The following is a 27,401-nucleotide window of genomic DNA, read 5'->3' on the forward strand; positions in this document are numbered from 1 at the left end:
AATTTACAATTCCTACTATAGCCCCGTCAATATCTTCTGTTCTCTGCCTGTGGTTGGTTTACGGTTTCATCGCAACACATCCTAGTCAAACGTAATCGACCCGATGAGCCAAAAAACAAGTATGAACCAATCAGCAGAACATTAGTGTGGGCCCTCTTGTAGCAGGAGTTGAAAATTGTCACGTTTATGATATGAACGTATTCTATGCTACACTACATCTATAGCGGAAGTAGCGGTCATAGGTCAATGTCCAGGAGTAACCTGCCTGCGCATCATCACATCACCCCACTCTCTGCTGTTAAAGCGTCTGCTGGTGCTATGTGACCTCATCATTATGACCATTTTTTTTCTTTCATTACTGGAAACCGGGATGTCTGACAGACGGGGCTAATCTATCGAACCCTTGGACTGAACTGTCTCAGGATTACGTTAAGGTTTATCTCCACCGGTGAGTTTCTAGACGCTTTTTTTTTTTATCTGATATTGTTGCGCAAGGCAACCGCTCATTGGTTGCGTTCACAAAACGCTACACTACACCTGCAGTGCACTGAACGCTGCTAGTGTGGCACTATAATTGTGTTAGCCACCACCGGTTAGCTAAAATTATTAGCCTCACGTCGAGCTTTTATGTGGCTGTTGTCAGGTTTTGGAGCTAGCTTTGACATGACAATTAATGTCACTAATAAGTTGGCTTAACAGACTTTGACTTTAGCTAGAAAGCTGTCCGCTTCATATGTCTGATAACACGGTGGTTCATGTCGGACATCATTGTTAACAAGCTAAAAGCCGGTCTCGGAACATTTTGTGACGTTGGTGTTGCTCACGTTCGCGGTGTGTCTGACTGCAGTGCTCGGCTTGTTTTTCTGGTCCCACAAGCAGCTACAGATAGGTAAGGTGTGTCGGAAGTGCGGGGTACTCTCTACGCACACTCCGTAATCATCTAAACAGGCACAGGCAGGTTAGACAGGACAGTTGGTAGTAAATGACTATTGAATGATAAGTGAAGGATTAGTTTCATATCAGAGTGAGTATTGTTTGGTTTGCCCAGTAGCACGTGTTCTAACGTCAACATTGCTAGCAGAGAACTAGTCATTAATTTGTTTCAAACATTGCATTGTATTTCAACTTTTTTTTAAAGTGCATTTTGTGTTTATTGGTTTTTACAGTCTTACTGTTCTACTTTATATTTGTGCTTGTGCTGAATGAATGCATGCTTTTCATCTAGTCATATTGTTTCATGACATTTCCCTTACCTAGTGCTATAGCATTGTTTAAGTTGCTTCTGGCTGTACAATGGTCTGAAAAAACACCAGCAATCTTAGACTAAAATTCTATTATATAACCCCTCGTTTATATTCACGTCCAGCTGTTTTGATGAGCCCGTTCTTTTTTCAGTACCAGTACTCAATGTACTGATGCCCCTAGTGTGTGTGTATGTGCAGGTGTTGCAAAATAACTTTCTTTATCAAGATTCGTATGTTCACTGTCTGCTTTTGCAATCTGGCAAATAACATCACATGTCGACCAATCTTGTGTCACACTGAGTCCTGACATTTGGACCCTCTATAACTGCTCTTACCACTATTGTGTCTCTTGCCAGTATTCACAGCCTGTTTGCAGCCAGCCATGGCACAGCAGAATGGCATCACTAAGAAGAAGCCCGGGGGTAAAAAGTTGCTGTCTCGCTTTATGGTGGGATCGGTATCTGAGGAGAACTCTGAGGATGAGAGCCAAGTGAAAACTGATGTGCAACTGGAGGAAAAGGAGCCTCGATCCTTGTCACCATCTTCCAGCAGCTCCGACGGCATTTACGAAATGGGATTTGATCAGATTGACGGCTCCTCACACAATCTAAGGTTTGAATCCGCGCATGGTGAAATTATATTTGGATTTTTTTTTCCCCCCCCACAGCAATACATAAGACAATTTGTTAAACATTTTATTTAATTTGAAAAACATTGCAATTTCAAACCTAAAAAAGGGCAAGCTGGGTGAATGTGAATCTGAAGAAATAGTACATCAGTCTTCAACCTGTGCACACACTGTAATGCATTTAGTTTACATACAATAGCATGAAGATATCACAGTTAATAGCTGTGAATTAAATTATTCTTAGTGGATTTTAAAAATGGAAATGTATGATAAAAATTAGGAACTTAAAAATTTAGAGTAAATCCGATATACTATACACTCTTCCCCTCAGTTCCTTTTTGCAACACATGGGGAAAATGTAGTTTTACCAGCTGCAAACTGGTACAGGGGTTCTCAGTGGCCTGGGCCTTGAAGGCATGTCTGGAAGGTTGGTTTTTGGAAAGTAGAAAAAATTCTAAACCCTGTAATAAAGATGAACTATTTACTAATGACAGAACTTTTTAAAGTTTTCACTAAATTGACTAGATCTGTCAGGTCACTGCTAATTTCAGAGGCCGGGCCTCTAAATTCAAGTTTTCCTCATAAGGCTCACAGACGATTTAGATTTGTGATTTTAATGAGTTCATATTGCAGATGTCGGCGACTACCTACAATGTATCCCTGTTGTTGTTTTTTTACACAATTAAAGGAATCTTCCAGTCCTGTGCGTTGATGTGGATTACAACCAAAAGAAAACAAAAAAGCTATTGAGAGACAGCAGTAGCTACAGCTACACCCTCTAGCAGTCATATCCCTCCCCCTGTACCATCCATTCTCCCACATGGGCTCTGTATAGGGTGGAGCTTGTTTCCAGCAACACTGCAAGACCCATTTTAAGGTCCCTGCCCCTTTCAGCATGTGTTTTAGAGCTGAAAGGGGTTCTGTTCTGCTGTTTGCAACATACCGTGCTCTCTTCAGTGGTTATCAAAAATTTTTTCCTTTAAATTGACTTTGCTGCTGTCATTTATCTTTTGCTATTTGCAGGTTTCTATATCAATATTAATGATCACTTACCATAGATTAAGGTGTAGATGAAGCCACAAGTTACAAAGTTTGCCATATCCTCTCGTTTTGGGGTCTTTCTTTTTCATCGAAATGTAAAGTCAGAGCCTTCCCAGCTTCTGTGTTATGAATATAAACTGCAAATTTTTGTTGGCTAATTGCATGGCAAGCTAGTGGTGAAGCGTTTCAAGAATGAGAGGTGTTATTACTTGCATTCATTGTTTGTGTCTTGAAACAGGCCAAGCATGTCAGGGCTGCACCTGGTGAAGCAAGGCAGAGAACGGCGGCGTATCGATCTCCAGAGGGACTTTACCGTGGCCTCTCCTGCTGAATTTGTCACCCGGTTTGGTGGCAACAAAGTTATTGAGAAGGCAATGATTTTTTTTAATGCATTCCTTTCAGGGATTAATCATACCGTATTAAAAAAAAAGTGCTTTGAGCATGAAAAAAAGCTTTACAACAACACATTTTTTAGTGCTTTGTCATCATTCTGCACAACATAGTAACTACTACGCTAGCAAGTAATTATGCACATAAAGTAAACTCACTGTGTCACATAACTAGTTTGACTATACAAGCCTTGATAGAGAAATTTGTTAATTTTTTTTTTTTAATTTAGAAAAATGAAGTAATCTCATCTGACTTCTCCAGGTTCTCATCGCCAACAATGGTATTGCAGCCGTTAAGTGCATGCGGTCCATCCGTCGCTGGTCCTATGAGATGTTTCGCAATGAAAGGGCAATCCGCTTTGTTGTGATGGTGACCCCAGAGGACCTGAAGGCCAATGCAGGTGAGCTTCAACATGACGTTAACATGTTTGAAGTAATCCTTGTGCTGCAGTGTGAAATACATGATATGTTTTTTTATGTTTTTCATAGAGTACATCAAAATGGCAGATCATTACGTTCCAGTGCCGGGAGGGACTAACAATAATAACTATGCCAATGTAGAACTCATTCTGGACATTGCTAAACGCATACCTGTTCAGGTAACACTACTTACTTTGTTGTCTGCATGTATCCTTTTCATTCTGTTATTTGTTGCATTACACAACCCTCTTACGTTACATATTTGCATGTTATTTGTGCACTGCTGTTTGCATTTCAAACTGCATTCCAGTACCTGAACTCTGCAAAGCGACACAGTTGAATGCAATCTAATGAGTTTTTACTATCTCCACATTAGGAAATAATATTACCTTTGAATATCTGTCATGTGTGTTTTACAGGCAGTGTGGGCTGGCTGGGGTCATGCCTCAGAGAACCCTAAACTCCCAGAGCTGCTTCACAAGAATGGCATTGCCTTTATGGGTAAGGAGCGATATCTTTACATGTTAATTTGCTCATCCCTTTTAATTACCACTTACCTTCCACATCCTCGTCCAAAATAATTTTTTTTAATATGTGTCTTCTTCAGGTCCCCCAAGTCAGGCTATGTGGGCTCTTGGAGACAAGATTGCCTCATCTATTGTAGCTCAGACAGCTGGCATCCCAACTCTGCCATGGAGTGGTACAGGTAAGCCTGAGTTGTGTTGGTTGTAAAAGTAGCCTTCTGTTCATGCTGATAGTATCAAATTAAAAAATATACTATAGAATTAAAGGGAGATTATTAATAAAAAAAGGATCAGTGACTCTTGAATGTTACTACTTTCAATATTTCTCCAATCAAATTCTTATACTACAAATGGAGTCTAATGTCAGATTCCTAATGTTTTCTTAAGAGTATCATGCCCAAAAACAAAACGTTCCTATTGCATTTTCTTTCTTAGGCCTGACGGTAGAGTGGACGGAGCATGACCAAAAAAAGAAAATCATCAATGTTCCTTCTGATGTGTACGAACTTGGTTGCATCCAGGATGTAGAGGATGGCCTCAAAGTAAGCATGACATTGAACTTTGAATTCATAATGCTAATTCATATTGCATGAACATTAGTATCCTGTACTATACTTGTTTGGAAGTCTGAACTTGTATGTTTCCACTTTAAGGCAGCCGAGAAGATAGGTTACCCCGTAATGGTGAAGGCCTCAGAGGGAGGTGGAGGAAAAGGCATCCGTAAAGTCAATTGTGCTGAAGATTTCCCTAACCTTTTCAGACAGGTAAATTCAAATCCCATGGCAATTACAACTTCAGATATTATGTAGAAATTATTACATTTTTATTACATTACTTATTACGGTACAAATAATTTCCCCTCTGGATTATTAAATTATTTCACCTCAGGATTATTAAAGTATTCTTTATCTTCATTTTTGTGCATTTGTTAAGCTCTTTCTCTCTGGTTTTCCAGGTTCAGACAGAAGTTCCAGGCTCACCTATTTTCGTCATGCAGCTAGCCAAACATGCCCGTCACCTAGAGGTCCAGATCTTGGCTGATCAATATGGAAATGCAATTTCCTTGTTTGGCAGAGACTGTTCTGTGCAGCGACGGCACCAGAAAATAATAGAAGAGGCCCCTGCTTCCATTGCTACAACTGATGTGTTTGAGGATATGGAACAGGTATAACTCATCTACTGTCACATATATTTTTATTTATTTGATAAATAGAGATCTAATAGTAATACATTTCTTTCCTCAGTGTGCAGTGAAGCTTGCCAAGATGGTTGGATATGTCAGTGCAGGTACAGTGGAGTACCTTTTCAGCCAGGATGGCAGCTTCTACTTCCTGGAGCTCAACCCTCGACTGCAGGTGGAGCACCCCTGTACTGAAATGGTGGCCGATGTCAACCTTCCTGCTGCTCAACTACAGGTCAGTGTCACCCTGAATGGAAAGATGACATCCTGATATATCACATAACATCATTGACTGTCTTGTCGCAGACAAAGCTGTCATGCTACACCACATTAGAAGGGCCCATTTTCTGCATGGCAGCTGACTGCAGTTGATCCTGTGGCTCTGGTACCACGTGGTCTTGTGATCTTTTTTGCAGCCTTTAGGATTGTGCAAGCTTTGCAGTATAGCAGAGAATAGAGGGATGAGAATATCTTTTTCCAGCCAATATTTGGACTTACTGGTCAATATGTTGTGTGTCAAGCGTTCCAGAGAAACTGTGATTTATTATGTGTTGCACTCACAAACTTCTGTATATACAGTACATGCTATAGTGAATTGTTAGTCATGTTTGTTGATGACCTATAAGGGTGTCCCTTTATGTTCCACTCTTTACTTTCAGATTGCTATGGGTATTCCTCTTCAGAGGATCAAAGATCTCAGGATGCTTTATGGGTTCCAGCCCTGGGGAGACTCCGCCATTGACTTTGAGGGACTGTCGACTGTGCCCTCCCCACGGGGGCATGTTATTGCAGCTCGAATCACCAGTGAAAACCCTGACGAGGTAAGTTTCATTCTTTCCTGATACACAAAATATTTGTTGCACCTATCGGCACATTGATTTATGATGTTATTGTGTTCCTGTTTTATATTTAACTGCAGAATGTAAACAGGGTTTTTGATTTTGATCAAACGTGTGCTTTTGTGTTATAATCGCAGGGTTTTAAACCAAGCTCCGGAACTGTGCAAGAGCTGAATTTCCGCAGTAACAAGAATGTATGGGGCTACTTCAGCGTGGCAGCAGCTGGAGGCCTACATGAGTTTGCTGACTCTCAGTTTGGACATTGTTTCTCTTGGGGAGAGAATCGGGAAGAAGCCATCTCGTGAGTTTTTTTATACCAGAAATTTTTTTTTCGGAAGTCTAATTTTTTTAGGTTAAATAATATGTGGTTGAATCTTTAACAGAAACATGGTCGTGGCATTAAAAGAGCTGTCAATCAGAGGAGACTTCAGGACCACAGTGGAATACCTCATTAAACTGCTGGAGACCGAAAGCTTTCAGCACAACAGCATCGACACCGGCTGGCTGGATAGGCTAATCTCAGAGAAGATGCAGGTTATTAAGGCATTGTGGTTTATCCTCATGGCGCTAGTTTCACTTGAAGCTAGCATATTGGGTGTATTTCTGGATCAGAAGTAATGTATGTGATGCATGTAGGCGGAGCGTCCTGACACCATGCTGGGAATCGTCAGTGGGGCACTTCATGTAGCAGATGCCACTCTGAGGAACAGCGTATCCAACTTCCTCCATTCTCTAGAAAGGTAAAAATATGTGTCGTAGTAATTCATTTCAAGCAGTAGATGCTTAGGAAAAAAACAAAAGTTATACATTTTAAAATGGAAAATATTAGATGATGCTTTCTGATTTTTGACCAGGGGCCAGGTGCTGCCAGCCCACACTCTACTCAATAATGTGGATGTGGAGCTGATCTATGAAGGCATTAAGTATGTCCTGACAGTGACACGCCAGTCTCCCAACTCCTACGTGGTCATCATGAACAGCTCCTGCGCAGAAGTGGATGTACATCGGCTCAGTGATGGAGGACTTTTGTTGTCTTATGATGGAAGCAGCTACACCACCTACATGAAGGAAGAAGTGGACAGGTATGAGGAAGCAAATCTTGAGAATGAAATTACCTCTATAAACATACCTAACATTACCTGTGAGTAGATGAACCTGAATCTGTGAGAAATAACCTGACATATCTCTATCCTACTAATTTTCTAAAATTTTCCTACCAACTTAATATTTTTGCAGAAATTACTTAATATGCCTAAATGTTTCTGGATATTTTTCTCTTGCAGGTATCGCATCACAATTGGGAACAAGACTTGTGTGTTTGAAAAGGAGAATGATCCTTCGATGCTAAGATCTCCTTCAGCGGGAAAAATTATTCAGTACACCGTTGAGGATGGTGGACATGTATTTGCTGGCCAGTGCTATGCTGAAATAGAGGTACAGAAGGATATTTTGCCTTCAAGAAATATATATGCAATCTGTTTAAATTCACTTAATTTTTGTTAAATGATTTGTAAGCATTGTGCTTCTTCTGTTTCCAGGTGATGAAAATGGTCATGACTCTGACAGCTGCCGAATCTGGTTGTATTCACTATGTGAAGAGGGCTGGAGCAGCATTGGAGCCTGGTTGTGTCATTGCTAAGTTGCAGCTGGATGACCCAAGTAGAGTTCAACAGGTAATCTATGTACTGTGTAACTAATGTGGTCTATGCAAGTCCAGGCTTTGACCCAATATGTATTTTTTTTCCTGTAGTTTTTCCATTTACTTTTCGTTGTGATACCCTCCATGTTCTCTAACTGCAGGATTAATAATGCTGTATCTTATTAGTTTAATAGTAAGAATTGGTGTTTGCCTTGCAGGCAGAGCTGTTCACCGGGCCCCTGCCTTCAATCCAGGCATTAGCTCTGAGAGGGGAGAAACTCCACAGAGTCTTCCATAACACTCTGGATCACCTTGTTCACATAATGAATGGCTTCTGTCTTCCTGAACCTTTCTTCAGTGCTAAGGTACCAATTCATACACACCTAAACATTGACATCATGTCTTCCAGGACATCTATATTCTATAAATACATATTTATGTAGATATATAAATATATGCCTGATTTTTCTCTGTCCTAGTTAAAAGAGTGGGTAGAACGGCTGATGAAAACCATGCGTGATCCCTCTCTGCCGCTGCTGGAGCTTCAAGACATCATGACGAGTGTGTCAGGTCGCATCCCTCCCGCTGTGGAGAAGGCCATCAAGAAGGAGATGGCTCAGTATGCTAGCAATATCACCTCTGTACTCTGCCAGTTTCCCAGCCAGCAGGTGCCCAGCTAACACATACATGTTAACTGAACCTAACAGAATTCTTTTTAAACTTCAAAATGTCAATACAATAAATCTCCTGCTGTACATTTGCTAGTTTTTTCCTTTGCTAACAGTGCTAATATTTGTTGACCACAGCAATCAATGGAGTAATTCATTATGAACAGATGTAGTGTGAATTTTTAATTTGAGATTTTTAAACATTGGTTTACTCAGGTTACTTATAACATTTTCAGTACTCTGTCTGCAGGTAGTTATAAGCTCATAAGATGGGAGTGAGACACGTAAGACATAATTGATGCCACTTGGATTAAATGCTTGTATTTTTTATGTCCCAGATTGCAAACATCCTTGACAGCCATGCAGCTACTCTTAACAAGAAGTCAGAGAGAGAAGTCTTCTTTATGAACACTCAGAGCATCGTTCAGCTGGTACAGAAGTGAGTGTGATGCTATGTTATTGGATAATGATCATTCAGATTACATTCAGCCAGTCAGAGTGACTATTTGCACTGTTCAGCTTCTTGAACATCGCTGAAAAACAAAAAGTGTAGGATACCCATGGTGTAATTTCCTTAATAACACAATTGTATTTGTTATTTGATTTTCTTTACATTTTGTCTCTGCACAACTGATTTCACAAATGATGAATCTACTTTCTGTCTGCATTCCAGTTTGTACACAGCTGTGTTTTTGTGGCAGATCAGCATGTTTTTGTCTCCTACAGATATCGTAGTGGCATCCGGGGTCACACAAAAGCAGTGGTGATGGATTTGCTCAGACAGTATTTGAGAGTTGAGACCCAATTTCAGAATGGTGAGCAGCAGTGTCACACTAACATACACTTCCTATTTATATCCACTTGGTGGGGCTCTGTAGCAATAAACTCTTTAGCACATGAACTATGTAATATTTACTGGATCTCTGATATTTTTATTTGCCAACAGGACACTATGACAAGTGTGTGTTCATGCTGCGTGAGGAAAATAAAGGCGACATGGCCAATGTTCTTAATTATATCTTCTCTCATGCTCAAGTCACCAAGAAGAACCTTCTGGTTACTATGCTGATTGTAAGTGCCTGTTTGACAGCTTTGAATAATACCCCTCCATGAATGTAGGGCTGTGTATACATTGTTAATGTGGGACTACAAGTAATTCATTACTCTTTACCTATTGCACTTCAAATAAAAGCTGTTGATCAGTGGTTTGATTTCTATCATCCATAATTGCTTAATGCAGAACATTACAGGTTTCATCTCTGGTTTTGAATGAATACATTTTTATATTGTATTTTTGTTGTGTCAGCATCTAATGTTATCTTTTGTGTCTAGGACCAGCTGTGTGGCCGTGATCCCACACTGACAGATGAACTCATGGCGATTTTGTCCGAATTCACCCAGCTCAGTAAGACAACCAATGCTAAGGTGGCGCTACGTGCCCGGCAGGTTAGATGCACACTCCTAATTCCACTTGAAATGTTTATTTTACATTGAGAAGTCCCTACTTTTAACATTTGACTGGTTTGCATGTGCTTATCCAACTGGCTAATAGTTATTCCTACAGTAAACTGATATCTTAACTATTATTAAAACAAGAAAACACAAAGACTCATGTGAATCCAGAAAAGCTGCTCTCCTTTCTTTCCTTGCCTCCAAATCCTGCTGAGCAATGGAGAGATTATTAAATGTAGTGACACATCATTATATTTAAATTAACTCTGTAAAATAAATCGGGGATTGGAGGGTAGACAATGACTTACAACTTAAAAGTACACTTCATTGCTAAACATTGTTGTGAGAAGACAAGATGTGAAATTGTTCCTAAAGTCTATACCTGAAAAACATGCATACTTGATACTATAGGTGTTGATCGCTTCCCACCTCCCCTCGTATGAGCTACGACACAACCAGGTGGAGTCCATCTTCTTGTCTGCCATAGATATGTATGGACACCAATTCTGCATTGAGAATCTGCAGGTAGGCAACAAAGGAGTGGCAATTGTGGTGTCCTGATAATGTCTTAAAAATGAACAGTTCTGTAACAATGCCATTCTTTTTTTTCTAGAAACTGATCCTTTCAGAAACTTCCATTTTTGATGTCCTGCCCAACTTCTTCTACCACAGCAATCAGGTAGTCAGGATGGCCGCCCTAGAGGTGAGAAGAGTAACAATCAAATCGTCAAATAAGTTATCCCCCGCTTTATGTTGCTGAACTTGAAAATGTAATGTCTTCTTATGCTTTTTCTCTGACTACTGAAGGTCTACGTTCGCAGAGCATACATCGCATATGAGCTTAACAGCGTTCAGCATCGACAACTGAAGGACAACACGTGTATAGTCGAGTTCCAGTTCATGCTTCCCTCCTCGCATCCAAATAGGTATTGCACGCGTAGCATGCCTGCAATGTTCACATGCTGTGCATTGTCTTTCATTGTCTGGCAGCAATTTGTGGAAATGTGCTGGATGTAGACAAATCATTCCATTCCAGTGCCTAGAAATCATTTACTGCAGGAGATGCAGAACAACAGTATCAGGTGAAACTCAAAGGTGTTGATGATAAACAAGTTATTAGTAGAATGACAGTAGCAGTGAAAGACCCGTAGTCAACTTCAGTCATCCATGATGCTACAGTTCCTCTCCCACCTTCCCAGCTATGTTGTTATTTATAGTTATTTATTTTTTATAATTATTTATTTAAATGCTCTCCATGTGCAAAAAAAAAAGTTGGTCTATATGACTAAAAACTCCTCTCTTGGATTGTCAAACGTTTGAGTGCCACAAACAGGAGTCGTTCACTCCAACGCTCTTGTTCTACCTAAAAATTTTAGGAAAACTCCGAATATGTTTTGTACTGTACATGCTCAGCATTTTGGAAAAGCTTTCGAAAAGCTTTTTGAGTATTGTGTCTTTTGTGTTGCAGTCATATTCTGCATCACGCCTGTGTGATTCTGTCCCGTTTGGTTGCGTGTGAAAATGTTTGTTTCTACGTATGTACAGTATGTGCATGTTGCTTCTTTGTAGTGCAATTTGATTTTTTTTTTTTTTTTTGTGGTCCAGCTTGCTTTTAAGTTGGGTGTAAATGTACTCGGAATGGCTTCATGCTTGAATTTCTTTGCATGTTTGTGTTTTTATGCGTCTGATGTTTGACTCATCCCTCCTTACTGATCCTCTCTTTTTGTCCAGAGGACAAGAAGGCACCAGGATCTAGAAATGCATGGTGTAAAGTGAGCAGTCAGAAAGTGAAATGTGATAAAGAGTAGATGAATCTTTCAAATTTACTTTATCCTCTATTTTCTCATTCAGTGGATTTAGATAGATATCGATGCAGACTAGCTTCCCCTTCAAGGGAATACACTCAGTGTTACACCTTTACTGTCTTCCTCTCTTGGTGCCTGCGACTAACCACGTAGTAATCAATGTTGTTTGATTGCAGAGGGAACATCCCCACTCTAAACAGGTACAGTATTGTAAATATTCTTTTTATTGCATAGACTGTAGAATAGCTAGTTTGCATGGTCAAACTAGTGTTAAAGTTGATGAATCACTTTATTCAACACGTTGTTTGGTACTTTGACATTTATGATGTAACACCTGGAGTTTAGTCTAATTCTGGGTCTCTTTGTAAAGTACTGACCACAGCATGGCTCTGGGCAATAATATATCGGTGTCAGTCTTTTTGTCAATCTGTCTGTCTGTGTGTGTGTGTTTTTGTGAAAGAGTGTTATAATCCTAATGTTTGTGTGTATGAGCTTCTATATTTCTAAATATTCAACAAAAGGAATATAATGTGGCACAAGACTATTGTATTTATACTTGGGAGAGATACTTTAGTACACATCTCCATTCCCTTACCAGTAAAATGTCTGCTTCAATGCTGGGTCATTTAAAAGCCATAGTCAGTAAATTACAGCAAACTAAACCCCAGGACCTAAAAGCACAAGATAAAGCTAAGGATGATACACTGAGAGGAAAAAATACCTCAGATTCCAAATCCAGGGTCAGGATTGGCACACAAAATATTATAGGTCTTTATGATGGTTTTGTGTTCCGTAAGTTTGATTTAAATTTCCTTCTCATACTTGCCTGACAAATTCCACTGCTGCTTTTACTATATCTATATGTAATGTAAATAATTATAACATAAATGTCACTGCTTGCTTTTTATACTCTGAAACCCACACTAGCACCCCAACCATTAACCCATGAGGCTTTTAGGTGTTTAAATATGTGTAAAACCTTTGTGAGGTTCGTGGGTGGATGGGCATTTTTTCACTGAGTCAGTCTAGTTCTAGAATTTTACTTTGTCCATTTTTATGTAAAATTAAGTTTTATTCTTGTTTTTATTCCTCTTCCTATATTATTTTGTTTTTTTTACTTTGTGTGATACACTTTGAGTTGCCCGTAAGGATGAAATGTGCTGTGTAAATGACCTTACCCTGCATTCGCTTGGTACCATAGGATGTCGTTCTCATCCAACCTGAACCACTATGGCATGGTGCATGTAGCCAGCGTCAGCGATGTCCTGCTTGACACATCCTTTACACCGCCTTGTCAGCGCATGGGAGCCATGGTGTCCTTCCGCACCTTCCAGGACTTCACCAGGTCAATGATAATATTATTTGTCAACCTGGATATATTTCCTTGGTTATCAGAGATAATATTATGAGTATGACTAACAGTGTATATGTTTTGTCCTCTGCAGGAATATCAAAGATGTGTTGAGCTGCTTCTCTGACTCGCCTCCCCCAAGTCCAACCTTTCCAGAAGGAGGTACTGCTGTCCTGTATGGTGAAGAGGAAAACAAGGTGACCAGAACAGCTGTCTGAAAGTTGTAGTATTTGTACACTGAGCCTCAATTCAGGCAATGTAGTTTGTGAAATATAAGAACAATCCAGTCTGTGTGTTAGTTAATGTCAGTCTATTGTGTTATGTCAAATGAGATTTTAGAATTTTAAGTACATTTGTTATGCTCTAAATGGAGGTGTATTTTCTTTGTCATCCAGACCAACCCGAATGAGCCTATCCATATCTTGAACATTGCCATAAAGACTGACGGTGACATTGATGATGATGGCTTGGCAGAAAAGTTCCTGGAATTCACCATGTCAAAGGTCGGAGGAGTTCACAACTAGGATCGATCAAAATCTTAAGTGTTTGAAAAAATTTGAGATGACTCAGAAGGATATTTTTGCTTTTTGCCCCACCAGAAAGCTCTGTTGTTTGAACACGGAATCCGTAGGTTAACTTTGCTCGTGGCTCAAAAGGTGAGATAAATCTTTACCAGGTCAACTACCTGTCTCCAGCTTGATGCTGCATGTCACCGATTCAACAGTTCTGAATAGCATGTAACAAAATAAATTATCTTCCATCTTCTTCTAATAATAATATGTCATTTGTTTGATTATATCTAATACTGTTGTAGTAATTGGAATAATTTGCATTTTGAAATTGAGCTTATCACTGTTTGTCTCTATCTCTATCGGCATGCTTTGCTTTTGCTGCATTTATGGTGACAGGATTTCAGGAAGCAAATCAACTGTGAGGTGGACCAAAGGTTTCATGTAAGTAGAGGGAAGACAAAGGAGGACAGGGGCTCTGTGATTTAACATGAGGGACTAATGTCAATGTATTTGCTTACCATGGCAGTATGAATTAAATAACCATTAGATGGTCAGTTCTACAGTATGTTTTTCAACTTTAAGGCACACCAAAGAAGGAGGGGTTAAAAGAAAATATATTCGTTTTCGTTTGTGGATATTACCAAGGTCTGGCTGCTTGAAATTTGTTATGAGCCTTGGTTTCCCGCAGCTCCAGTACACCTTCACATACCTGAGTCAGTAAGATTTGGGTTAGGGCAATTTTGTTTTTTAATGCCCCACTCCCAGGAACTGAACCTCAGTCATTACAGTTGCCTCACATATGTTATATTTATTTTTCTACAGAAAAATAATATCATTATGGGACCGGCTTATTGTCTACACGACGTCCTCTGTATTTACCCTGATGGTATAATTTGAGCGATTTCAAACAGGATTAGCTTTTAAGAAATACAAGTTTTTGTCCTCTCCCTTTTATTTTGAAAATCTTCATCTGATAACCTCAAATTTATTAAAATGATCTAGTCAAAAAAGGAAGGTTTTATTCAACAGTATTATATTGCTACCACTGTTTCTTGAACTTCCTGTCTGTGTCAGTGCAGAGTGATATCCTCATTGATAAAACAGTAAAGTATGTCCTGATTGTCACTGTTTAACCCTTTTAAACTTACTGTTTTCAATTTAAACAAATCTCAGAGTAGCTTTTTGTTGCCTGATTATACTCAGCATTCCTATTGTCAAGCATTTGTTATGTCATAGAGACATCCCTGTTTTTGTGCATTTTAACTTATCTCTTCATCTTTCACGCAGAGAGAATTCCCCAAATTCTTCACATTCCGTGCCAGAAACAAGGTTCGTTTCAAGAGATTAAAAACCATTAGGCTGATCAATACTTTGAACACCTTGTTTGTGTGACCAAAGATTTTTATAGCTCGTGTGCCTATAAAGACAAGTTGAATAATAAAAATGTGTTCTTTGTGTGGAGGACCCTTCAAAACAATTGTTTTCTAAGTAACAATGATGTGGACGATATGGAATCACTTTTATTTGTCTCCTAATTCTTGTCAATAGTTTGGAGAGGACAGGATCTACCGTCATTTGGAGCCGGCTCTAGCCTTCCAGTTGGAGCTCAACCGCATGCGCAATTTTGAGCTAACTGCCATCCCCTGTGCAAACCACAAGATGCACCTGTACCTGGGTGCAGCTCGTGTGGAAGCAGGCGCAGAGGTGACAGACTACCGTTTCTTTGTGCGAGCCATTATCCGCCACTCTGATCTGGTCACGAAGGTGAGGCAACAGTCAACACTCACATATTTTTGTTTGATGCTTTGAGATTTATATCTTTTTGCTTTGCCACACATAGCCACTGTTGACAGTTTTGTCTGTACTTCATCAGGAGGCCTCTTTTGAGTACCTCCATAATGAGGCAGAGCGTCTCCTTCTGGAAGCCATGGATGAGCTGGAGGTTGCTTTCAACAACACGACCGTACGGACTGACTGTAACCATATCTTCCTCAATTTTGTCCCCACAGTCATCATGGACCCATCAAAGGTTTGCGAACCTGTCGCATGTCTATATCAGTGACCATCAGATCTCTGCACATTTTTTCTAACTAATACATCTGGCCAAATTTTAGATCGAGGAGTCTGTACGCTCCATGGTGATGCGATACGGCAGCCGTCTGTGGAAGCTGAGGGTGCTGCAGGCTGAACTGAAAATTAACATCCGCTTGACTCCAACAGGCAAGCAAATTCCCATCCGCCTCTTCCTCACCAATGAATCTGGCTACTACCTGGATATCAGCCTGTACAAGGAGGTCACTGATTCCCGAACGGGACAGGTGGGGCCTAAAGACCAACAGGTGGGGCACTTGCACATATTCCATCTCATCTGCTTATTGTCTGGAAAAGGGCTTCCGGAGATCTCAACTCTCAAAGTTAAATGGCCTCTTTAATAACTGAATATGGAGTTTGTCAGTTTGTGGTTTGTTTTTTACCTAATAATAATAATAATAATAATATGTCTATATAGCTTTAGAGGTGTTGTTTTTGAGTGGATCTCCACTGTGTTGTCCTGCTCATAGCCTGTTAGACAACTTCTTTAGTATCTCCCTGGAGGTGGTCGGGTAACATCTCATACATCACTTCATTATTACCTTCCTGTCACATCCTGTACTTTGTATTGGTCAGTGCTGTAGCAGTTCATATGAGTTTCTCATCACCATTTTCAAAGGTCATATTTTGTAAGGTTCACAAAGAGGTTTAGAGACGATTCTCTCTGTCACTCTTTGTTCAGATCATGTTTCAAGCATATGGAGACAAGCAGGGTCCTCTGCATGGCATGCTAATCAACACGCCGTATGTCACCAAGGACCTGCTGCAATCTAAACGCTTCCAAGCGCAATCTCTGGGCACGACCTACGTCTACGACTTTCCAGAAATGTTCCGACAGGTGCAGTACAAAGACTGAAACTCCCATTAAATCATCCTTTAGATAACTTTCATAACTATGCTGATTTTGTTTTCTCAGGCTCTGAAAAAGCTGTGGTACTCTACCCAGGCCTTTGCCAACTTACCAAAATGTCCTCTACCTTCTGAGCTACTGACCTTCACAGAGCTGGTGCTTGATGCCCAGGGCCAGCTTGTGCAGATGAACAGACTGCCAGGGGGCAACGAGGTCAGTTATTTTATCTCCTAAAATATAAACAGCATATCTAGTAACTATATATTAGCTTCACAAAATGTTATACATAAATCTTTTTTTTTTGCCTCACTGTTCCCTCGGAGACATACAGTGGTTTTTGCAACAGATCTTATTGGTGGACATCCAAAGCACACTAGAACTTATTTTAATTTTAATTCTAATAAGCAGTCATGGCTTTTGATGTGGAAAATTTTCTTCAAATTTAATTCTGTTTGCTAGATGAGTATTCATCTAGTAGCGAGTAGCGATGAGTATATACATCAGGAAATATTTTCATATGACTTTCATAAAATCTCACCTCCTTTGCTTGTAAAATGTGCAATTCCAATTTTTCACAGTAGGTGTCTCTGTTTCCTTATTCGAGTTCTTCAGAGATTGTTGCATGGATATGCTGAATGAATCATTGAAAGTGCATTTTATTTAATCAAATACCTGCCTTACTATATTTTCAAAAAGTGCTCTGATTCATAATATGTAAAAGATGTAAATCCAAGCTGCACCATTTGAAGAAATACAATTAATTTGAGTACTGTATAATGATTTGCATATGAGTATATTTTATATAAGTAAAATTTCTCTTTTTTTTTTTTTTTAATCTTTATCCAGATTGGTATGGTGGCCTGGCGGATGACCTTGCATACTCCTGAATATCCAGCAGGACGTGAGATCATCGTCATAAGTAATGACATCACACACAAGATAGGGTCATTTGGGCCCCAGGAGGACGAACTGTTCTTACAGGCCTCAGCGATGGCGAGGGAGAGCGGCATCCCTCGAATTTACATCGCCGCCAACAGTGGTGCCCGTATTGGCCTGGCGGAGGAAATCAGACATATGTTTCATGTGGCCTGGCAGGACCCAGCTGATCCGTATAAGGTAATTCAAAGTTTCTCTTGCATAACATTATATTATTTTAGCCATTTTTTTACTTTCATTATAGAAAATTTATTCCTTTCTTGATGAATGTCATTACTTAATCAGACAAAACAGCTACCAGGTGGCTGACTGATTACTAGATGGCATGCAATGAGTGCTGAGGTTTTTTTCATGTCTATCTTTTCTAATTCCTGATAATTTTTTGTTGTTGTCTTTTTTGCCTTTCAAAGGATTCAAGTGCAGTGTGGCGTCATTGTCTATCAAAACAAATAATCCACTGTTATGTCTCTCTACAGGGTTTCAAGTATCTCTACCTCACACCTCAGGACTACAAGAAGGTTTCAGCCTTGAACTCTGTGCATTGTGAACATGTGGAAGATGAGGGAGAATCCAGGTCTGTAGTAAATAATTTAGAAAGATGCTGTAGTGTCAATCAAATTGCACCAGTGGCATCAGTGACTTCATTACAGGTGTTTCCATACAGGTACAAGATCACTGACATCATAGGAAAAGATGAAGGTTTGGGTGTGGAGAACCTGAAAGGATCCGGGATGATTGCAGGGGAATCTTCTTTGGCTTATGAAGAGATCATTACCATGAACCTGGTAAGATTGAAGTGGCCACACTTGTGTACGAAGAATGCATGCATGTACATATAACCCCCTCCTTAGCCTTGAAATGTCCTCTTGTGTCACCTTTCAAGAATTAAGACGTGTTCGAATCAAGGAGTTGAAACATCTGGTTACGACACACTTATTCTTAAAGCATTAACTTGACTGTCTTCTTGTAGGTCACATGCAGAGCCATAGGGATTGGAGCCTATCTTGTGAGGCTTGGACAGAGAACGATTCAAGTGGACAACTCCCACATTATCCTCACAGGAGCTGGAGCACTAAACAAGGTAAAATCATCCCAGTTTAATAGTTTTAAATAGAAACTGGTTACTGTTGTGAAATTATCTACAAAAAAGTTCATTGTGCTTCTTCAGAAACACACAATCAGCATAAGTTTTCGATAAATTCAAATTTTTTATGTAAAGATAAAATAAATTAAAATTAATTGGATATTCTGAACTACTGTATATTGGAACAGGCTGGAAGGGTGTGTATGTTTACAGATATTTAAGAAACTAGTTTTCAAAAAAAGATTCTGTACTGATTTGGATACTGATCCAACTCTGTGATAAGGCCTCTTTCTCCGTCGCTCAGTTCTACCAGGATTCCCTTTCCAGTTGCAGCCACAGGCCTGCCTGCCACTCATAGCGGAATAATTGAAAGCAAACCATGAAGATGTATTTGCATAGAAATGAAGTGACATGCCGGAGGCTACAGTGCAGGACACCCATATCATTTTGTTTTTAATCAAAACGAAAAGTTTTACAGAGGCAGATTGTTTGTGTGTGTGTGTGTGTGTGTGTGTGTGTGTGTGTGTGTGTCGCTGGGTGTGTGTGCATGCGCTTGCATGCTTCACTACCTCTCGTCTTGCCTTACCTTCTCTGTCCTTGTCACTGCATTAAGATGACTCTATTTCAAATTGGATGACAGATTGCGACATTACAAATCATGCAAATGCCACAATGATGGCATTTGCTCAGAGCTCAATTGTTTAACTGCCTCATTGTTTAGCTCTGTGGGAGTGAATGCACAGCAACATTAACCAACTAGAGTCGATGGTATGCAGGTGATGTATAGCAATGTACCCTTTGTTTACAACCAGTTGTGCTTATTTTAAAAGGGTCTGATTTCACTGGTGACACATAGAAGAAATTGGATCTTTTTTTTTTTTTTGCTCATTTATCATGTGGCACGCTGGCTATTAAATGAAACTTAATGGAGAGCAGGAGGCTGCCACCCAGAGATCATCATTTCATTAGCTGCTGAAAGCTCTCATATTTTCATGGGGAGTGGGTAGTAACTACTAGCATAAATACCCCAGTGAGCTGTTACATTCTGTTTGCCCCTCATTTTCTTCCTCCCAGCCGTCTCCCTCTGTTCTATATCCCCTCTTCTCTCTGCTGCTGAATCTTAATGAAGCCACCAATGGCCGGAGGCGCCGGGGTTTTGTGTATGTCAAGGTGACTGCAGTGTGTCTTGGGGCCACAGGCTTTCCTGACAGCTTTAGGAGAGTGCCCTAGATTTGTAGCCAGATACATAACCATTAATGGTAATAAAGAAAGTAAATGATGGCTGAAAAGGTGAGAGCAGAGGGTAGAGATTGAGCCTCTCTGATTTTTATGGAACCATGTCAGGGCCCTACCACCTGCTCTAGGCTGCTTATGAAAATAGGGTGGGCTGGGTGGGAGGTTTTATTGCTTCAGGTGGGCGTAGGTGCAATGTGAAGGTAACAGTAGTTTGGTGACGTGTTCTCCTTGTGCAACAGCACCTATCACACATGGTAGGAGGATGAGACATTAATAGGATGGGAATGACTTATGAATGAGGCATATGTTAATTCACACCATCTGTTTGGGGTGGCATGTGCTACTACCCACCTTTTGACCGCTGTGGTGGAGAGCACCTCTATTGATGAGGCAGCGTCTCAGTGCAATCTCATTGATCTGCAGCTTCCTAGAACTGAGGTGTGATGCTGATACAAGGGGTTGCGCAACATGTGGACAGTGGATTAACTCTGTCACTTCCATCAAGGGATGGGGAGGAGGCTGTTTGAGACTGAATCACACAGTTTTCAAACAATTTTTCATAATCAGTGGCCACTTTTTTTGCAGTGCAGAACATCTCTCAAAAGCACATACCTGAAAAAACAGATTTTTTAAAAATGTCAGTGTCTGGCATTCAACAGAAAAAAATCTCCTTTCTGTGATGTAAAATCCAATCTGCCTTTTTCCATTTCCAGGTGCTGGGCAGGGAGGTGTACACATCCAACAACCAACTTGGTGGAATCCAGATTATGCACAATAACGGTGTGACCCACAGCACCGTTTGTGACGACTTTGAAGGAGTATTTAATCTTCTGCAGTGGCTATCCTACATGCCCATGGTAAAGTTCAGCTGCTTTAAAATGCATCCCATATCAGCCTGTTAAATATTGTTACCAAAAAGTCCTTTTGTTGTGTAATTTTATTAAAAAAAGCCATTTGCTTTCTTCAGTGTAAATCTAGTCCGGTGCCCATCCTCAGTTCCAAGGATCCTATCGATCGGCTGGTGGAGTTTGTTCCCACAAAAGCTCCGTACGACCCACGCTGGATGTTAGCAGGACGTCCCAGCCAGAGTGAGTCTTTTGTTTGGGTTATTGTTTGGCAAAAATAAAAACTTTCAACAGACTCCTGGTTGTAACTACAATAATGGTTTAGATACTTGGAATTATTTCCTCTGTTAATAATTTCATTCTGATATTTTTTACCTGTGTTATTTGAATTGTCCTGTTTTATTAGTGTGATATCCTCTGGTTGATGGTTGGAACCAAAGTATAACTGGAGAGATTAAGAAACAAAGAGAGACAATTAAACTCAATGTTATGGTGCTAAAGCAAAACCAAATAGAACACCAAAATAGATGTAGTGTCTTTTTATGTTGTTCCATACTGGGCAGGTTCCACATCTGAGTAATTCCTGCTTAGGACAGCAATGATCAGAGGATCACATTGGAAGCCAGTCAACGTCTCTGGTAGCGATGAGTGACAACACTTAATTGAACGCTAGCCTTACAGGCCTGGCATGTTTGTTGGAGTGTGCAGACAGAAATATAGCTGAGTAAGCCTCCTTATACAGTCATCCATCATGGCTGCTGTGAGGAGTACAGATTCTGTGGGGGGAGAAATTCACAATGCTAGACTGCATGAGGACAAAAGAAGGTTTTAAAAAATGCAGCAGAAAGGGAGAATATTGTTGGAAAACCAATTCAGTTGCATTTCCTTAATTGACATTATTTCCTTTTTTTGCACTATGTCATGCTACTTTATGACATCTAAATACAGCTCCAAAGGGTTCTGGTCAGAGTGGATTCTTTGACCATGGTTCCTTCATGGAGATTATGCAGCCTTGGGCTCAAAGTGTGGTGGTGGGCAGAGCCAGGTAGGTGTTCTACCAAAACACTAAATCCAAATGGAGCTCAAACATGTCCATATTTTTGTTGATGCTCAATGGCTTTTCTCCTAAGACTGGGGGGTATACCTACTGGGGTGGTTGCTGTGGAAACCAGGTCAGTGGAGTTGTCAATCCCAGCCGATCCTGCCAATCTGGACTCTGAGGCAAAGGTCAGGCCTCGCTTAGTCCATGAACTGTTACCCAAGTATGCAGACATACCAAGACACTAATGACTCTGATTTGCATATGAAGATCATTCAGCAGGCAGGACAAGTGTGGTTCCCAGATTCTGCTTTCAAAACTGCTCAAGCCATTAAGGACCTGAACAGAGAGGGCCTGCCTCTCATGGTGTTTGCCAACTGGAGGGGATTTTCGGGAGGAATGAAAGGTGCTTCTTTTTCTGTGGTAATCTGGCAATGTCGTCTTCTGCTTGATTAGTGTCTCATGAAATTCTTCTCTTTTAGATATGTATGACCAGGTGTTGAAATTCGGGGCCTACATTGTGGATGGGCTGAGGGAGTACAAGCAACCGGTGCTGGTTTACATCCCCCCACAGGCTGAACTGAGAGGTGGGTCTTGGGTGGTTATAGACCCAACCATCAACCCTCGCCACATGGAAATGTACGCCGACAAGGACAGCCGGTGCGTTGAACAGATTCACTAGCTAGAGTAAAGATGGTCTCCATCAAAAAGCATCTTTGGTTCATCTAAATGATTTCATCTCCAGAGGTGGAGTGTTGGAGCCAGAGGGAACAGTGGAGATCAAGTTTAGAAGGAAGGACCTGGTGAAGACCATGAGGAGAGTGGATCCAGTTTATTTGAGCTTGGCTGAAAAATTGGGTGAGTCCTCCAATTTGAATGCAATCATAAGTCTTTGTGGTTGTCCCCCTCAGCCTCGAGTCCATTTTTACTAAATATCAATCTATCGGGTGGGAGCATGCAAGCTGTCACCACCATCCTATATTGTGCTTTGATCGTATCATCTTCTCTGCTCTCCCCTGGGATACGTGCCAATCACATCCACCTCAGATCAATTACCGTCTTTCCCACCTCTCTTGTGCAGTCTATTGATTTTCCTCCAGGCTCAGAACCACTGTGGTCCATTGCTGTGCGGGCTTTTTGGGTGAAATGTTTGAATGAACGGGGCTACTGGGGAGGTTTAAAGAGTGTACAGATTGGAATTGACAGAAATCAGTCTTTGGTGACAGTGGCCTGAGCTTCGAGGGAGCCCTGAAACAAAATGTTGTTGGCAGTAGTTAATTCACACGTGCACGCTCACGTAGAACCTGATTGGAGGGTAATGGCACAATAAGCAAAAGCCAATTCATGCAAGGATGAATTGGCATTTAATGTGATTTTTTTTTTGTCCTAATACTCTGCTTGAAATCAAAATTCCAAAAAGATTTTTCGATATTTCTTGCAGTCATTTTTAAAAACTCTCAACAGGAACCCCAGAGCTGAGTCCCCCCGATCGTAAAGAGCTGGAAACCAAACTTAAGGAGCGTGAGGAGTTTCTCCTGCCCATCTACCACCAGGTGGCTGTGCAGTTTGCAGACCTCCATGACACCCCAGGCCGTATGCAAGAGAAAGGAGTAATAACGGTGAGCACTTTAAATGCCGCCTTGTGTGCATGTATCATTGCTGTATGGGAATAACCTCAAAAGCCCATAGGGGAGCATCAGTCTAGCTGCCGCCACACATGCCTGGTGAGAAATGTTTGGTCCCACAAGACTGTGAGGCTCGTCCTTGTAATTATCTTCTGATGACCCTGGTCAATCACCTCAGAAAGCACAGAAGAGCCTCAGGCAGGCAGTCTCATCCCTGCAATCCCAGTCGCATCTTTCACACACAAGCATGCATACACGCGCACTCACACACACACACACACACACACACTCTGCTCGCATGACCAGAGGGGTCAATGGCAGATGGAGAACAGCCAGGGTTTTGTACAGTGAGTATCAATTACTGACTGTACCGCTCTGCATTTTCATTGGAGACACGTCAACAAATAAGTGATCATAGCCCCACCCCTCCGTTTTATTTGTTTTTGTGTAGGATAGGATCCCCATTTCCTTAGGGGATGGAGGGGTAGTGGTCATCTAGTCCTCCAGATGGCCCATCAAATAAATTGTTTTCAGATGCAGACTCAAAACGGAGGGGTAGAAGGTAGTGGTAGAAACTCTTAGGATCATTTCAGTATTGCATTAAAATTAAAATCAGGTACAGTATTTGACTTTTTATGATGTTTAATATGTAATGAATGGAAAGTGTAACATTGTTATTCTCCCCATCTCAGGATATCCTTGAATGGCAAACGTCCCGTCAGTTTTTTTACTGGCGTCTTCGACGATTGCTGCTTGAGGAGACGGTGACGAGGAAGATCCAGGCGGCTAACAGCGAGCTGACAGATGGTCAGATCCAGGCTATGCTACGCCGCTGGTTCATGGAGGCCGAAGGCACAGTCAAGGTGAAAATGCAACACACAGCTTCGCTCTGTAGTCCCTCAATATTTAGCAGAAAATGTATTTAAAAAATTATGAAATTAATCTATTAAATATCAATGACAGTTTGCAACTAGATTTTATTTTTATAGCATTTATGGATTTTTTTAAATAAGGAATGAATCCCTTACGCCTGTAATGCATTCTGTACCAAAACGGAACAACTAAATACAAGTTTTGAGGCTTGTGTTTTTGATTTATTTCAAAATTTGAATATGTAGTCATACACACGGTGTTTATCCACATCCAGTCTTCTGTGTGAATAATTAAACATCTTTGATACATTGTTGCCAGTAGTAAATTGGATAAAAAAAAGGTTAGTTATTGTCAGTGGAGATATAAAGTAATCACCTTCTTAGCCCCTGGGAATGATAATGCTGAAATTTTACCTTGCAGCTCCTCAACACAACATGCACAAGATAAATAAGTCCTAAGCATGTCTTTTTTATAGCATTGTTGTTTAATACAGATGGACAGATTAACTGATGCTGCTGCTTCTTCTGACCCATTCTCTGGCTCAGACGACCAGTCACGGGGGTGACATGAGTTTGCCCCATGTTTGAGATCTCCTAAGAAGTCTCTTTCTTGTTAGCTAATATATTATCCCAATCAGGGCCGGCTGTCTTAAGCCACCATTAATCACAGCCCTGGCACATGCAGATATGGGAGCAACACACTGTTTCTTAATTAAAAGCAAACAGATTAAAAATGATTAATATGGGCATTAAATGTTCATGTGGACCTCAAGCAGGACTTTTTTTTTTTTTTTTTTTTAAAGAAAGGGAAAAAGCCAAGAGCCCATTAAACCCCTCAGCCCCAAATCTTTGCTAAGCCCTCCAGTCTAGCTTTGTTTGGGATCAGAGATGCCAGCACTCATGAATACTAATTTCCCTCTTAGGTCCAGTCAACAACACGTCAGGCCCCAATTTTTGTATGTCCGTTTCTTTTTGTTGTTTGAACCCATACGAAAGGAAAATGTACGTTGTTTTTATTTTCCATGAATTATTTTGAATCTCACAATGATTCACCCCCACCCCCCCAACGTAGGCTTACCTGTGGGACAACAATGAAGAGGTGGTGGTCTGGCTTGAGAAACAACTTGCTGAGGAAGAAGGCGCAAGGTCCGTCATTGATGAAAACATCAAATACATCCGCCGTGATCACATTCTCAAGCAGATACGCAGGTGAGATTTCTTTTCCATGCAGGGACGGTTACACCGTCCAGCCATGTTGCATCCGCCAGTAGTCTCAACTTTTGTTTCTTCTCTTATCTGCAGCCTCGTTCAAACCAATCCAGAGATTGCTATGGACTCAATTGTGCACATGACCCAGCACATCTCAGCCACACAGAGGACTGAGGTCGTGCGAATCCTGTCCACCATGGAGACATCTACTTCCTCCTAGTGGAAACCAAGCCTCTCCTTCCCGCCTGGCTGAAGCACCACTCGCAGCCACATGCAGAGCCAAAGGTTCTTGGGTCAGCCACACCCTGGCTAGAGACTCATGCTGGAGGAGCTGACGTGAGGAGCCCTTTGGGCTACTGATGAATCGTTGGCTATGATGCTTTCTGTTTAAACTAGAGACAACTGACATTAATCGTCAAGATGTGTACATTTTCTGACCATGTATTCTACAGTTTTGATTAATCCATGTATTTTGTATAAAAGCGCAAGAGGGAAAAAAATTAAAAATATTGAGTGCATAATATGTAATATATTTGGAGGTGGCAAATTTGGTCCAAGTGTGTGTTAATGCTTCCATGATGATCAGTGGTATCCATTTGAAGTGGAGTTTGCATTAATGTTTTAACATTTTTAAATGAAACTGCACCTTGGCCTGCGATATTTGCATGTTAATGTTTGCAGACATTTTCAGCTCGAACATGACAATGCTTTTTTCAGGTCATCAGCAAAGAAGGGGCGTTTTGATTATCTTCAGTAGGAAGGGCTTAGTTACTGAACAAATATGGGGAACACGACAGCAGAGCTAGATGGGACAGCCCATCAGGGAGCAAGAACTTGTTCCGTTTTAGACCCCGACTGTTTCGCAGTTACCCTGCAGTGACCAATGGGGATTTTCTCTCAACACAATACCACAGCTGTTCCTTTTTCCACACTCACACAGCCGCACACAAAGACACACATGCTTCAGATGCACTTTACTGCTTAGTGTTCCTTTGCATCCAGGCTAGAATCAATCAAACCTGCACATTTGGAACATCTAGCATACAAACGTACATACAAGAAATGCCGTTTGCAAAGATCTTATTAGTTTAAATGAGAAGAGATAATGGACTGGATAACAGCACCCTTGTTGGGAAAGTCTTTACAACTTTTGTGTTTGCTTGGAGTTCAAGAGTTTTTCATTTTTTTTTTTTTTCTCGTTGATTTTCATTTCTCGTCTCAAAGAGTGAACAAAGGCTAAGTTAACTGCACTTACATTCTGTATGTCGTATGTCCAGTTGTGAACCCCATCAATATTTTTTATTTATAGTTTGGCCTTTATTTATGTCAGATGTTACTAATTTTTAAATAATCCTTTTTTAAAAATAATGTTTGAATGGTGTATTACTACTTCATTTCATTTTCCAATCAATACAAGTCCACCTGTAACAGCTTTATTGTACAAAAGATTTTGTTCAAAGGATAGACAAACAGCATTGTAAAAGTATAGAAATGCTATTTTCTAACGCTGATATGCTGTTTGGTTACACAAGGATGAAGAAAAATATACCGTGATGATCTCGAAATGTGTTTTGAAATTTAATAAAGATTAACCAACTTAGGTGATGTGTGTTTATTTAAATTTGGATTTGTGTTTATAATCCTTGGAACAAATAACTTCATTCAAAGCTTCATTTATTTTAGCAGTCAGAACAAAGTCAGTTACTCTGGAGAGGCTTTTCCTGATTATGTAAAAATGATAGTCTTCCCAAACCTGATTAAAGTGGCATTTTCTTCCTGGCTTTTAAACTTCAACGGTATTAAGGGGGATATAGCAGATCAAACAATTATTGAGAGATCTATCTCATCCTTTTTATTTTTATTATTTTGTTTAATTTGTTATTCGTTATCAACCCCTTTGGCTCTGCTAACTCTTTTACCAT

General features: G+C 40.5%; 1 protein-coding gene across 5 annotated transcripts; it reads left to right on the forward strand.

Annotated features, from left to right (window-relative positions):
• Positions 1-291: 291 nt before the first annotated feature.
• On the forward strand, positions 292-27,079 carry acaca (acetyl-CoA carboxylase alpha). Of its 5 annotated transcripts, none has more exons than XM_068330358.1 (54): positions 292-448; positions 1,601-1,856; positions 3,152-3,284; positions 3,565-3,703; positions 3,792-3,901; positions 4,142-4,223; positions 4,330-4,428; positions 4,682-4,788; positions 4,900-5,010; positions 5,202-5,411; positions 5,491-5,661; positions 6,086-6,247; positions 6,403-6,566; positions 6,649-6,799; positions 6,902-7,005; positions 7,120-7,347; positions 7,549-7,699; positions 7,804-7,938; positions 8,123-8,269; positions 8,384-8,572; positions 8,911-9,011; positions 9,299-9,387; positions 9,519-9,643; positions 9,905-10,018; positions 10,436-10,549; positions 10,638-10,727; positions 10,832-10,950; positions 12,006-12,029; positions 13,031-13,174; positions 13,275-13,377; positions 13,576-13,683; positions 13,780-13,836; positions 14,089-14,133; positions 14,980-15,021; positions 15,241-15,456; positions 15,566-15,721; positions 15,807-16,031; positions 16,466-16,621; positions 16,700-16,846; positions 17,480-17,749; positions 18,046-18,143; positions 18,234-18,354; positions 18,540-18,650; positions 20,603-20,746; positions 20,857-20,977; positions 21,683-21,779; positions 21,865-21,961; positions 22,044-22,179; positions 22,256-22,433; positions 22,519-22,631; positions 23,238-23,392; positions 24,091-24,261; positions 25,343-25,479; positions 25,573-27,079. In XM_068330358.1, exons 2-54 carry the CDS (start codon positions 1,627-1,629, stop codon positions 25,697-25,699), a joined length of 7,074 nt encoding a protein of 2,357 aa, XP_068186459.1. In that variant the 5' UTR covers positions 292-448; positions 1,601-1,626; the 3' UTR covers positions 25,700-27,079. The 5 variants fall into 5 exon arrangements, with proteins under 5 accessions (XP_068186459.1, XP_068186462.1, XP_068186461.1 ...); XM_068330359.1 differs by lacking the exon at positions 292-448 and adding an exon at positions 760-889; XM_068330361.1 differs by lacking the exon at positions 14,089-14,133.
• The last annotated feature ends 322 nt before the right edge of the window (positions 27,080-27,401 follow it).

The sequence above is a fragment of the Antennarius striatus genome, chromosome 13, assembly GCF_040054535.1.
Source record: "Antennarius striatus isolate MH-2024 chromosome 13, ASM4005453v1, whole genome shotgun sequence".
NCBI lineage: Eukaryota > Metazoa > Chordata > Actinopteri > Lophiiformes > Antennariidae > Antennarius > Antennarius striatus.

Coding starts and splice junctions, on each gene's coding strand:
- acaca (XM_068330358.1), top strand. CDS start 1,627: ATGGCACAGCAGAATGGCATCACTAAGAAGAAGCCCGGGGGTAAAAAG. Junction 9,012..9,298: donor ATCGTTCAGCTGGTACAGAA/GTGAGTGTGATG, acceptor TGTCTCCTACAG/ATATCGTAGTGGCATCCGGG. Junction 21,962..22,043: donor ATCTGGACTCTGAGGCAAAG/GTCAGGCCTCGC, acceptor TTGCATATGAAG/ATCATTCAGCAGGCAGGACA.